The following is a 14,756-nucleotide window of genomic DNA, read 5'->3' on the forward strand; positions in this document are numbered from 1 at the left end:
AATACAGAAAACAACAACAGGCCAAATCCCGGGGGACTCAGCTAATAACATTAATCCATGAAGCGCAGTGCCGTCTGATTACCACTGTGTCTTCTCCCACTCAACCATTCCTTTACCCATAGCAGAAACTTGCCCTTGATGCCACATTGCCACAATCTCTACAGCAGTCTTTTATGTGCAATAGTATCAAAAGCTTTCCTGCAATCCAACTACCGGTGGATATAAAATAAGGTTACTCATTCACGAGACCCTAATGTCAAAACAGTTAGAGTTGGCAGTGTGAAAATCGGTGGATATGTCATTTAGGGTATGGGGAAGCGATATGTAGAAGAAAAAAAATTAGTTCAAATTTTCTCCACCAGGGAAGCACATATGTAAAAGTTGTCATTTACTTCTAGACATGCTGCTTACGCAAATGACATCCTGTTAGATAAAAGCAGAAAGGCCAATGCCATCATCAATAACCATTATTGCTCTTATAAAAAAGAATGTGTTCTTTTAGTAAAACTGTTCTACCAGAATAATAGTAACGCTAATGAAACACTACATGAATATCAGAAACTTAAAGGTTTGTGTAAAGGACCTTTGAAGTCAGTAGGGCTTCCAAAACTTATAAAGAAATTTGAAGCAACTGGGGAGGTAGGTGTAATTCCAGGTAGGGGAACGGAGGATAATTCCTGTATCGGAACGGAGGTAGTGGATGAAGTGGCGGTTGCAATGGTCAGAATGCAAACACTACCAGTCACTAGTGCCAGACATGTATCAATAGACTTGAATCTTCCTTGGTGCACTGTATGTAAAGTGCTTCGAATAATTTTATGCTGGTTCCTGTACAAGATTCATGTAGTGCAAGAACTAAAGTCTTGTGATCAGCAACAACAAATATGCCCTATGATTTCTGGCTCGAATGGAACTTGGCAATACATTAGCCCAAAAGATCTTGTGGTCTGATGAGGTGCATTTCACTCTTCATGGGGCTGTTAATGCACAAAACTACTGAATATTGGGGAACTTCTCATCCATCTGCTGTGCATAAAAGTACGGTGTGGATTCACAGCAGAGTTTATAATCGGACCATTTTTCTTCAAAGAGTCTACACCTCATGGCTCTGTAAAGTGTATAGTAACTAGTGCATGGTACTGTGCTCTTCTAAGAGATCACATTATTTCCACTCTGCAAGAAAGGCAATGCTTGGAGACAGTAGTGTTCATGCAAGATGGTGCCTCTCCCCATGTTAGTCAACAAGTGAAGGAACTGCTCTGTTCAACATTTGGAATTGATCACATCATTTCTAGAGACTTTCTGCAGTTCTGGCCAGCCTGATTAGTAGATCTCAATCCCTGTGATTTCTGGCTGTGAGGATACCTGAAAGACAGAGTTTACCGTGACAGCATACAGAGACTTGTCGATTTGAAAGCATGCATTAAACAGCATGTAACCAACATCCCCAATGAGATGCAACTGTGTCACAGTTGCATCTTATTGAGGATGTTGGTTACACATGAAACTGTGTCACACGCAGTCCTCCGTTTTCAGAATGTTATCTCAAGTGAAGGAAAGCACATAGAACAATATCTGTAAATTTCTACGTTCTGATATTAAAATCTAATCCTAAGTTAAGTATTCCATCTCATGTTTACAGTGCCAATTTCTCCCCTGGCGGTGGAAATTTGAACTAATATTTTTTCTTCTACAAATTGCTTCCTCATACCCTAAATGACATACCCACCGATTTTCACAGTTCTATCTGTAATCGTTTTGACACTAGGGTCTCCTGAAATGGGAAACTTATTTTATAACCACCCAGTATATGATATCAAAATTATTTTTTGTATCCAGTTCCTTGTAGTATCCAATCAAATTGGTCAGACCTAACAAAGCCATGCTGGTAGCTAACTTTAACTGTAGTCTTCTCTAGATGATTCTGCAATGCTTCTTTAACCAGTGATTCCATTATTTTCCCCAGAATAGAAGTTAAATTAACAGGTCTGTAATTACTCATGTCACACTTTGATCCCCCTTTGAATAATTGGGGATACAATTGCTCATCTCCAGTCCATGGGGACCTCTTCTGAATCCAAGGATGCTCTCATAATTATAGCTAAGAGTTTGCTTACTTCCTTTTCTGCCTCCTGGATAGATCCCATCCACCCTAGGTGCCTTTCTGATGTTTAACTTCAACAATTTCTTCTTCACTTTCCTCTCAGTTGTTACAAAATCATTTAGCTCCCTATTTGAGTTTGATAAACTTCTGGCCTCCACTCCCTTAGAGACATTCCTTGTGTGTGAATGTAGATGCAAAATACTCATTCAGTTTGCTCAGCTAGCTGAGCAGGATCATTCAACAGTTGAAACATCAATATTAAGTGGACCAATCTGATTCATCTCCTTCCTTTTGAGTTTATATAAGTAAAGAAGTTTAATGATATAATGATTAATATAATTATAATATAATATATTATTATATATATTATATTATTATGTATAATGAAATATATAATTATTAATATAATATAATGATTCTTTGTGATGTTACTTGCCTTGCTATTTATCCTAGATAACTCAACTCTGCTCTCTGTGCATCTTTGAAACTTTGTGTTAATGACATAAAGGATCAACTTGTTTAAAGACACTTTAAAAATTCAATAGGAAAAAATGCAGATTATTATTGTTTATCAGAAAAATAATTTTTTCCCTCATTTAAGGTGTATTTTTTGTAAAATTGCATTCCATTTATTTATTTTTAAAAAATTATATTCCATTGTGTATACATGTTGACACAAGGATAATTTGAAGAATGCAAAGCTTACTTACTCTGAACTTTGATTTATAATTGAATGTTTAAAAGTAGTTCACATTTAAAATTTCATTGCATGACATATGTCCTTTATTAGATATTTCTGTGCACTGCTAAATAATTTTGGAATAAAACAAATATTTGCAATTTACAATGAGGAAACATTATTTTCAGGAATTGCTGAATAAGTTTCCTTCAGAAATAATGTTTTAGTAAATTAATAAGAGGAGTTTACCTCAATATAGTACGTAGAACACTTCCGTATGATACCCTCCAGAAATTAAAACGGAAAAAACGAAAAAATCGACAACTTACCGGTACATTAAAGTAAAATATAAATAATTAAATAATCAATTTAACACAATTCAAAATCAATTTAAAACAATTAAAATTCAAATTAACGCAATTAAAAGAATCTAACGAAAATATTCAAAACGATTTTTGAATAATTAAAGGAAGGAAAATCGTTTTGAATATTTTCGTTAAGGAAGGAAAATCGTTTTGAATATTTTCGTTAAGGAAGGAAAATCGTTTTGAATATTTTCGTTAGATTCTTTTAATTGCGTTAATTTGAATTTTAATTGTTTTAAATTGATTTTGAATTGTGCTAAATTGATTATTTAATTATTTATATTTTACTTTAATGTACCGGTAAGTTGTCGTTTTTTTTCGTTTTTTCCGTTTTAATTTCTGGAGGGTATCATACGGAAGTGTTCTACGTACTATACTGAGGTAAACTCCTCTTATTAATTTACTAATATTATTATCAACGTAGAACATATTGAGTATTACAGCTCTGATTCATACTATCTAAGAAATAATGTTTTCATTTTTTCTGAAATCTGCAGATATATTGAATGATATAATTTTCAGTAATAAAATATCAGTTTTTTGTAAAGCAAGAAAATATTTTAAATTTGAAGATTTATTTTGAGTTATATTTCAGACACCATGATGCAATTCAGTACCTTGCTTATAATCCAGCTTCCCACCAGCTTACTAGTTGTGCATGTACTGACTTTGGTAAGTAATTGGAATTATTTCAGACAAGGGAATTACTTTGACTGTACCAGCCTGTAATTTTGACTGTTGTATACCAATTAACATATATAAGTGAGAGTGGATTTATTTCATAAAAATAAATTATTTTGACTGCACTTGTCAGTAACTAAGTGCAGTTGATCAGAATTCTTTAAATGATAAAAATTATATGAAAAATACGTCAAACAAATGCTAAATTTGAATATGAACAATAAGTATTTGTCTGAATTCACCTAAATTTGTTTTATTTTCATTTTAAAAGGTATACATAAACCTGTCTTGCTTAATAATAGTAATATATAAAAGTTGACTTCCTCTCTCTCTTTGCAACTTGACTTTCTCCAGTCCAACTTTCCTAACAGTGAGGAATTTTCCTTGGTGATTTTAATGTTCACAACTCCAGCTGGCTTCCATTTTCTAGTTGCACCGACCCAGCTGGTCGAGATTCTGAGGCTTTTGCAATGACCTTGCACAGATTGTTTATTTACATAAAAGAATACTGGACAATCCTAACCACACAGCCAACACGCTTGATCTTTTTCTCACAAACAACCTTAGCATGGTCGAAGTGAGTGGTCCTTTAGGCAACTCAGATCACAACTTGGTGATTGTCTCTTGGAGAAGAGACAATCACCAAGTTGTGATCTGGGTGATTGTCTCTTCTCCAATGGAGCCTTTATCTCATGGCAATTCCCAACCTCTTGTTGTTTGGCATTACAAGAATGCAAAATGGGATGACCTGCTAGATTTCTTTTCTTCTTTTCCTTGGTTTGATTACTGTTTCAAAACTTCTGATGTCAACGTCTCAGATTGTGGCAGTGAAATTATTCTTGTAGGTATGGAATACTTTATCCCACACTTGGTGCCTCCATAGTTAGGTATGGGGAAGCGATATGTAGAAGAAAAAAAATTAGTTCAAATTTTTTTTCTTCTACTGGGCAGGAGCTGCAGTGCGTAGCACATGCTTCTTGATTAGACCAGGGTTCAAGCCCATGACTACCAAATATGTAGGATGCGGAAAGGTCAGGGAATGACCACCGCATATCCCTGGAGCAATATGGCCTTGGTTGCTAATGCTCCTAAAAACCAAATAACAACAATAACAATATCCCACTCCACTTTAAAATCTCGTCTTTTATCTAAGCCTTAGCACATTTATTTCCAATAAATGTGGTAAGGCCGTTCAGGAGAAGAATGTTGCATATCGTAATTGGCTTGTTTCCAATTCTTCAGTTTCATTTTCTGCCTACACCAAAGCTCACAATAATTATAAAACAGTTATTAATCAGTCCAAACTAAATTTTGAACAGGCTAAGAGTAGATGCTACTTGCTTCTTGCCCTAATGGTAGCCGAGCATTCTGGTCTCTTGCCAAAGCTATTGGCCGCAACTTTTGCCCATCTCTGCTCCTACCTCTGTCCAAACCAGATGGTTCTGTTGTCACTTCGGCCAAGGATAAAGCTGACCAGCTAGCATCCCATTTTTCTTCCAACTCGTGTATTAATGATCTTGGTAAAACACCTCCCAACATTTCCAAGTGCTTCCGTATCCAGGTGGGAAGGAGCAGCAGTGCGTAGTACACACTTCTTGATTAGACCGGTGTTGGAGCCCATCACCACCAAATACGGAGGATGCGGAAAGGTCAGGGAATGACCACCGCATATCCCAGAACAATATGGCCTTAGTTGCTAATGCTCCTAAAAACCAAACAACAAACAAATAACAATCCCACCATTTCCAACACACTCCATTCAATGCCTCCTGTGGTCTTCCATCAAAACGATGTCAGAAGGATTTTGATGAATCTTTATGCTAAAAAAGCTCCAGGTCCTAATGGTATTTCTCCACTTGTTCTCCTGAACCGTGCTCCTGAACTTACTCTTGTTCTTTGCCGGTTTTTTAATTTCTTATTCCAAAGGTGTTTTTCCTTCTGCTTGGAAATTTGCTCATATCCAGCAAGTTTCTAAAAAGGGTGACAAATCCCTCCCATCCAATTATCGTCCCATTGCAATTACTTCATCTCTTTCTAAAGTAATGGAGAAATCAATTAACCGCCAACTCTTAAACTATCTAGAAACCTTCTGTCTGATCTGCGATCGCCAGTGTGGATTCCGTAAGGGTCGATCTATTGGTGATATTCTGTCTTATGTTACCCATTTATGGACAAATTCAATGGAAAAGTTCGATGAAATACAAGCAGTTGCTTTTGATATCCCAAAGGCTTTCGATCTTGTTTGGCATAAAGGTCTTCTAAACAAACTTCCATCTTATTGTTTGCCAACTGTTTTTTGTAATTGGTTATTCAGTTTTCTTTGTGACTGCTGACTGAGGGTAATGGTAGATGGCTCTCTGTCTTCTAATGTCTCCACTAATGCTGGTGTCCCTCAAGGTTCATTTCTTTCCCCCCTACTCTTTTCCTCTTGTATATTAATGACCTTCTTCCATTGACTGGAAATCCTATCCATAGTTTTGCTGATGATAGCACATTGCATTCCACTTTCCAGTTTGAGAAACCTTGCCATGCTCAATCAGCTTCAACTTCTTGAATAACCGCTACCAGTTTCTTAAACGCCGATCCCTAGGTAATTCTCCAGTGGGGCAGAGACAACTTAGTTGATTTCAATCCTTCTAAAACTCAGACTTGTCTTATATCTCAAGGCAAATTGCTGCTATGGATAAAGGGATGGTTGATTGGGACAAGACAGAGAGTGGTAATCAGTGGACACTGCTCATTGTGGACTAATGTTATTAGTGGAGTCCCTCAGGGTTCAGTATTGGGACCATTGTTGTTTTCTGTATTTATAAATGATAATGATGATGGTATATCAAGCTTAATGTTCAAGTTTGCAGATGATACAGATGTTGGGAGGGTTGTTAAAGACACTAATGACAGTACGCTGCTGCAACAGGATCTAGAAAAGTTGAGCAGATTGGCTGAGAGATAGCAAATGAAGTTTAACACTGGCAAATGTAAAGTACTACATATGGGAAGCAGCAACACCAGAGTGATGTATCAACTCTGTGGTACTACATTGACAGTGTTAGAGAATGAAAAGGACCTGGGGGTAATTGTGCAGGCAGATATGATGGTCTGCAAGAGTAGCTGATAGTGTCTTGTCAATGATATATAGGAATTTTTCTAGCAGCGATAAGGAGGTGATTATCCCCTTTCAGAAGGCAATGGTCAGGCCACACCTTGAGTACTGTATACAGGTCTGGAGGCCTCATTTTAATAAGGATATAGAGCTGTTGGAATGAGTACAGAGAAGAGCAACAAGATTAGTGAATGGAACAAAGGGTTACTCTTATGAAGAAAGGCTTAAATTTTGCAAATTACAGTGTCTGGAGACTAGGCAATTGCGAGGTGATCTGATTGAGGTGTATAAAGCCTTGAATGGTTTGAGCATGCTCAATGCTGATGGAATTCTTCCTCTTGCTCAGAATAATCATTTGAGAGGGCATAAATTCAAATCGAGGAAAGACAGATGTAGGATAGATGTTCAGAAGTTTGCCTTTAGCCAGCGGGTGGTTGGTTGGTGGAACAGACTTCCAACCTTTGTTGTGGAAGATGATAGCCTAAATAAATTTAAGGCTGAGCTGGACAGGTACTTGGAACAAACGGAGGGATGAAATGGGAGTGTGGTTTTTTTTTTTTTTTTTTTTTTGGCTGATGCTGCATAAGCTTGCTTTCTTGCATCATGCCTCTACTAATGCTAATACTAAAAAGGATTCTTCTGCTCCTATGTTTATCTTTGGTGACACTCAGATTTCTAGGCAAAATGATATCTCTTTTGGGGATACCCTGATTTCTAATCTCTCTCTTGGCACAAGCACATTACAAATATTGCTTCCTCTGCATCTAAAAAACTTGGTTTTCTCTTTCACTCTCGGCATTACTTTTCTTCCAAAGTGAATTTGTTCACTCTGTACAAATCGCAAATCCCTCCCCTACCATGGAATATTGTTCCCACATCTGGGGCGGTGCTCCCCAAAATCTCTCAGGTTTCTAGATTCCATTCAGAAGAGGGCAGCTAGGTTAATTAATGACTCATCTCTAACAGAGTCTCTCCACTCTCTGTCTCACAGCCGTACTGTTTCTGCTGCATGCCTTTTCTACAGATACTTCCATGGGCACTGTTCTTCTGAATTGGCTCCTATAATTCCCGCTCTCTTTCAAAACAGTCCAAACACGTGCTGCCACCAGCCAACTTCCATTTACTGTCCAACTTCAAACTCACAGAACAAACTTTTCATCTTCCTCGTTTATTCATTCAACTGCAGCTTTCTGGAACAACCTTCCTTCACACGTATTTCTTGAAAATTACAGTCTACAGAAGTTCAAGTCTAATGTCAACAAATATCTTCTTTCGTCTTCTCAACCTCCAACCCAAGCACTATACTAAGTACTATAGCTTCTAATACCTCTCATGTTTAGGGTTTTCATTAAAAGAAAAAAAAAAACCTCATGAAATTCCTTCCTATGTATCATCTTTTCATTTACTGTATTTAGATTTTGCATATTTGCCATCCCTTGATTCGACCTCTTCCTAAAATTGCCCTCCCATATCTGAATACTGTGTTATTCATTTATTTATTATTTTTTTTATATTATTTGCTTCCTCAGTCCCAGTTCATTTTTATACTAGATTTTTCAAATTCTTTCACTTTTTCACCACTACTTCACTTCAAGTTTCTATTATCTCTTAAACTTCTCTTAGTTCAGGCACTTTGTGTATTTTTCATTTCCATTTTCACAGACACGGGTAACATAAGCCAGGATATCACCAGTGGATTGACATTGACGGAATCTATACTGGCGATCGTTGATCAGACGGAAAGTTTCTAGGTAGTTTAAGAGTTGGCGATAAATTGATTTCTCCGTTACTTTAGAAAGAGTAGAAGTAATTGGATGGGAGGGACTTGTCACCCTTTTTTAGGGACTGGCTGGTTATGAGCAAATTTCCAAGCAGAAGGAAAAATGCCTTAGCATATTTATTGGAAATAAAGTGCTAAGGCATTTTAAGGTTTAGATAAAGGACAAGATTTTAAAGTGGAGTGTGGAATGAAGGATTCCATTCCTACAAGAATAATTTCGCTGCCACGATCTGAGCAAATGTTGACATCAGAAGTTTTGAAACGGTAATCCGTCCAAGGAAAAGAAGAAAAGAAATCTCGCAGGTCATCCCATTTTGCATTCTTGTAATGCCAAACAATACGAGGTTGGGAATAGCCAAGAGATAAAGGTTCCATTGGAGAAGTGACAATCACCAGGTTGTGATCTGAGGTGCCTAAAGGACCACTCACTTTGACTATGTACTAAGAAGGTTTGTTTGTTTGAAAAAGATCAAGTGTGTTGGCTGAATGGTTGGGATTGTCCAGTATTCTTGTAGATAAATGAACAATCTGTGCAAGGTCATTAGAAATTGCAAAAGCCTCAGCATCTCGACCAGCTGGGTCAGCGTGACAAAAAAACGGAAGCCAGCTGGAGTTGTGAACATTAAAATCACCAAGGAAAATTACCTCACTGTTAGGAAAGTTGGACTGGAGAAAGTCAAGTTGCAAAGGGAGAAAGTCAAAGTTCTCCAAGTCATTAGTGGAGTTGGGAGAACGGTAGAGACAACAGATGAATTTGACACAATGAAGTAGAGAGATTTTAAGCCAGAGAAGATCGAAAAGCGGAGATTCCAAATTACCAAGTCTCTGACAGGGAATATCGGAACGGATGTAAGCACAAGTACCACCTTCGAGACGAAAGGAATCATACAGCAAATAATTTGGGCAACTGAGATGAGCAGTAGTTGAATCAACTGATAACTGAGATTCTTTTGGATAAAGTACGTGGGGTATGGCAGACTGCAAGTGGAAATGGACATCATTGAGATTAGAATTGAGACCACGTATATTTGTGAAATGAAGTAGGAAGTAATTGGGAGGTTTAGATCTTTTCCCAGATAAGCTTACTCTATTAGTTACTCCATTAGATGATTACTCCTGACCATGTATCAGGCACTGCATTTCCAAACTTGTCTATAGTATTAGAAAAAGGGGGGAGCAAATATGCCGCCTTTATCATATTACTAACACAAAAGGTAGTCCCTTATTTCACATATTTAGTCTGAATTCTTCCTTTCTACCATTTGGAATCCTGTACATTTGGCCTTTTATTCCTTGACTTATTATGTTAATTTCTGCCCTGGTAATAACTACTAGGTTTGACACTTTGCTTCTCTGACACTGGTCTCAGGTCTACTGCCTATATGGTAGCCATGTGTTGTGAATGGTTTTGTTTTTCTTTACGAAACCTGCATCATTTAACCAGGCCTTTTATTTGATGAAAAAATTTAATCAATGGACATGAAAATTCTTCTTCTTCATGGTTTTCAGTTTTGCTGTTCTGTTGCCATTAAAGTTTTTTGCCTGCCTGATTTTTTGTCATGCTCTTCAATGGATCCAATCAACCTTCAGTCAACATCAGATGTAGCCAAACAGTGCATTTCTCTGTCTATAGTGGCTTGTTAACTTGGAAGTTTTGAGCCATGATCTATAGACTCTGTTCTATGATCATCTAAAATTTCACCAGAATTTCATCTCCTAGATTTTCATCTCCTGTAGATTGGTATTATTCTCGTTTTACTTTGTTTCACATGTTTCTTTACATATTTGTATTCCTGCGGCCTTATTTCTGGCTTTTCATCTGTTTAGGTCATCTTCTCCACTTTTTTTTTTTCAGCAATAGAGGTAATCACTATCTGTAACTCTAAATCTGTATAACTCGGTGACTTGTCATTGTTTCCCCTTTTGCATCTTAGCTGTGTACGTCTCTCCTCCGCTTGACTTAATGACTCCAAGTAACACCCACTTTTAGTTTTGGTTTTGATTTCCCTTCTCTACAAGCCTGTGGTATTAACACCCATTTTTACTAACGCTTGCTTATACCAGAACCCTTTCTTTAAGGTTGGGCTTTACACACCCAGTAAATTCAGTATTTTTAATGAATTTTTTCTACACTTTTTATCTTTATACTGTCTTTTTGTATTTTTTTCCTGTTCGTAAAACTATTAATGTAATATGAGGGTGATACGAATGCTCCAACTATCCAGCATCCTATTGCTATTTTTGCCTTCTTTTGACCATCTTTTTCTCCTCTTCCTCACCCCAAGAATTTTACCATTCCCTATACCATTTGCTTGTCCACATTTTTTGATCAAATTTCTCTGCTGTATATTTGAATTTTTACATTTTTTAACCACGTTAATTTAATTACTTTTTAACCCTTCCACACGGTACAAACATTTATGTTATATTTCACATTACACTTTTGTAAATTTATATTAAATTTAAAAATTATATTATTAACTTAATTTTCACACCACATTGGGACTACCTTGTCTGTTAGTATTATGATAAAGGCCGCATATTTGCTCTCTCCCCTTTTTCTAATACTATAGACACGTTTGGAAATGCAGTGCCTGATACATACATGGTCAGGAATAGTCCCCTGATGAAATTCCTCACTATGTGTCATCTTTTCATTTACTGTATTCAGATTTTGCAGATTTGCCATCCCTTGATTTGACATCTTGCTAAAATTGCCATTCCATATCTGGATACTGTGTTATTTATTTATTATTTTTTTATTTATTTATATAAAATTATATTTTTGTATATTGTTTGCTTCCTCAGTCCCAGTTCATTTTTGTACTAGGTTTTTCAAATTCTTTCATTTTTTTACCACTACTTCACTTCCAGTTTCTACTGTCTCTTAAACTTCTCTTAGTTCTGGCACTTTGTGTATTTTTCATTTTCATTTTCACAGACACTTTATTTACGTTACAAATCATACGTTATCCTTTTGCTTCCTTTAATGCTGCGAGTCACATTTTGGAGCATTAGACATATGATAACTTTTGTTATTTTCCCTTTTCTGCTTATTTTGCTTCTTAACAGTTTAATATTACTACTATATATATATATATTATAAAAAAATAAAATAAAATAATTAAAAAAAACTAAAATAATAAAAAAATATATAAAAAATTTAAGTAAATAATAAAAATTAAATAATAAAATCCCTTCCCTTGGGCAGCCAAAACCCAGGGTACCAGCAAAAAAAAAAATAAAAGTAAAAAAAAAAATAATAAATAATAATAAAATAAAATAATAAATAATAAAAATAGTGCCTTTATAGACGTATATATAAATCTTTAATCCTGCACTGGGATTGATGGCAGTGGTATAAAATATGTTCCCAATCTTCTGGGGCACCACAAGAATAGTGTGATGATTCAACAAGGTTGAAAGTTGCAAGTTTGGCATTAAGGGAGCCATGATCAGAGAGTAAGTAGAGAGTGTACAGACCAGGGTGAAACCATTTCTGAGTGGACTAACATGTGAAAGGTGATGTTAGGGATGAACTTTAAAGTAACAAGACCCTTAGAGGTAGCGGATCATCTGTCTTGCCAATGCTGCATCAAAATATTCCAACTGTATCTTTTCTCTGCCTTGGGATCCCATTGATAGTTATGCCCAGGATGGTCATAGCGACAGCATGCCTGATGTAGAAGCACAGGCCTCGGTACAGAAGAAAGAGATCGAGGGGCAGACAGCCATTAAGGATCTGCAAGGCAGGAGTAGACACAGTCCTACAAGCCCTGCACATTGCTAAAAGCATTTTACATTGCGGTTGTGCAATAGGAACAAATCTGTAGAAACACAGCTTTGTAGTATAACCGTAGAGAGCGAGAATTAAGACACCAAGACTGTTTAGAGAGACGCAGAAGTGAGAAGGTAAGTTTTTGACTTTCTCTAAGAGATGTTCCAAGTGTTTAGTAAACGTAAGTTTACTATCAGTGATCAGACCAAGAAATTTTAGAGAAGAAATCATGGACAGTGATTTGTTTTGAAGTTTTACAACAGGAGGCCGTGAAATATTAAGCGAACCATTATTAATCAGTGTCATCTTAGTTTTCGTGGAGGATATGGATAATTTATTTATGGTGGACCATTGAGAGCAATCTGATATGACTAAATTGGCAGTACTTTTAAGAGAGGCACAGGAATTGCCCTGGATCAGCAGCGTGAGATCATCTGCGTAAGCCAATTTGGAAGTAGAAGGAATAGTTTTAAGGAGCCATTCGTCAAGAATGATGTTCCAGACGAGTGGTCCAAGAACAGAGCTCTAGGGGCAGCTCCTAGTGACAGAGCGGGAGATGGAATTAGACCCAGAAATAATAGAAACTATACGGTTTTCAAAATAACTTCTTAGAAGGTTATAAAGAGGAAGAGGACAATCGGCAGCACGTAAGCGAGCAAACAATTAGACCACCATAACAGATCAAAGGCCCAGAGAAATCAACAAAAATAGCAAGAACATATTTCTAGTTTTCAGAGTTAACTTGAGAAAGGAATTCAATGACTGTGCTTTCAGTGCCTCGTCCAGTTCGGAAACCATATTGACCAGGACTTGCCACTTGGGGTGTTTAAAGGTTTAGGAATTAGTTTAAGAAGAGCTATCTTCCCAGATAACAGGGAAAGTGCTTTCATTCAGACATTTGTTGAATAGAGTCAGAAGAATGGTTGGACGGAGTTTGTGGAATTGTTTGATAAAGATGCCCTCATGAAGGTCGAGGCCTGGACAACCAGATTTGTTAATTTTTAGGACAGCTGTGTCTACCTCCAGCTGCATAAATGGCTGAGATTCAGAAGTAGTAGTGTAGGAGTTATTGAGCTGTCTTATTTGTTGATGAGTAGTCAAGTCATCTTCTGGGCGATCAGAAGGAAGCAGATTGTACAAGATAGTGTTGATGGCGTCCTTGCAGGTGAGAGTTTCGGTGCCGTTTGCAGGTACTGAACAATAAACAGCATGAGAATAGGATTTTTTCCTGGTAAGGTGACAAACAAAGTCCCATGGGTCCTGATTGCCAGTAGAAGTAATCAAGTTCTGCCAAGATTTTATTTTACAGGTGGTGATAGTATTGATGTATTGTCTTTTGAGAACCTGATATTCTGTTTTAAGACTTTCGATGTCAGGAGGTGGCCAGCTCCTGCGATATCATTGGTACATACACCTAGCCTGATGCACTTGCTGAAGAAGCAAAGTAAGTTCCCTTTCCACCATGGAGCGGGATGAGAAGACTGAATTTTCTTTTTGGCTGCTTTATAATAGGTGCGGCTGAGAGCATCATTAACATAGGAAACTAATTCAGAAGCTGTAAATTGATGGATGAAGTTTTTGGTTTCAAGTGGGAAGTCAGTGTTGATTGAGTCATCAAACCAGTTCCACATGATGCGTCGCAAAGAAAATCTTCTAAGGTCCTGTAGTGGAGGATTATATGTTTGTGCAGAGCAAGTCACGGAGAAGGTAATAGCACGATGGTCACTTGAGCAAATGCTAGTATTTACTGTCCAGTCATTAATGTTTGAAGAAACAGAGCAAGAAGTCACAGTGATGTCTATATTTGATTCTCCATTTAGAGAGTTGAAGGTGTAAGGTGAGCTAGGTTTATTTAGAACAGTCAGCTCATGTGAAAGGAGAAAGTCTTCTATGAGCGAACCCTTGCTATCAGTATGGTCGGAGTGCCATAGACTGGATTTGGCATTAACATCTGACATTATAATAAGTTTGGCAGTACCTACCAAAGAAATAACTTGATTGAGGTAGCCAAGATGGACTGTAATGTCGGAAGTTGGTGGGCAGTATAGTGAAGCTAAAAAATAAGAGCCATGAGGAGTAGACATACTTGTGCAGACAGCGTGTTGATTGGTAAGACTAATTATCTTGACTGTCCAATTTAGGATTGACTATGATGAAGGCTGTATGTGGTTCAGGATGTTCTGACTGAATAATCGTAAAAGAGATGGGGGTATCCGGTTATTTTACTGTGGAAATGGTATGGTTCTCGTAAAGCTATAATATCATA

The 14,756-nt window shown here is 37.0% G+C and overlaps 1 protein-coding gene across 4 annotated transcripts in view; it reads left to right on the top strand.

Annotated features, from left to right (window-relative positions):
* The window catches only part of Oseg1 (intraflagellar transport protein Oseg1), a 540,669-nt gene that overhangs the window by 41,492 nt on the left and 484,421 nt on the right, over nucleotides 1–14,756 (top strand). For 3 of the 4 annotated variants that reach the window (XM_090387737.1, XM_090387735.1, XM_090387736.1), the window contains one exon: nucleotides 3,744–3,820. The exons of the other annotated variant lie outside the window; for it this stretch is intronic. Coding sequence is in view for 2 of the 3 variants with exons in the window: in XM_090387735.1 (XP_090243861.1) it covers nucleotides 3,744–3,820 (77 nt within the window). In the remaining variant the exon portion in view is untranslated. The remainder of the gene's footprint in view (nucleotides 1–3,743; nucleotides 3,821–14,756) is intronic. 4 annotated transcript variants of the gene reach the window in all.

The sequence above is a fragment of the Mastigoproctus giganteus genome, chromosome 13 (genome assembly GCF_048544385.1).
Source record: "Mastigoproctus giganteus isolate SK-2022 chromosome 13, ASM4854438v1, whole genome shotgun sequence".
Taxonomy (NCBI): domain Eukaryota; kingdom Metazoa; phylum Arthropoda; class Arachnida; order Uropygi; family Thelyphonidae; genus Mastigoproctus; species Mastigoproctus giganteus.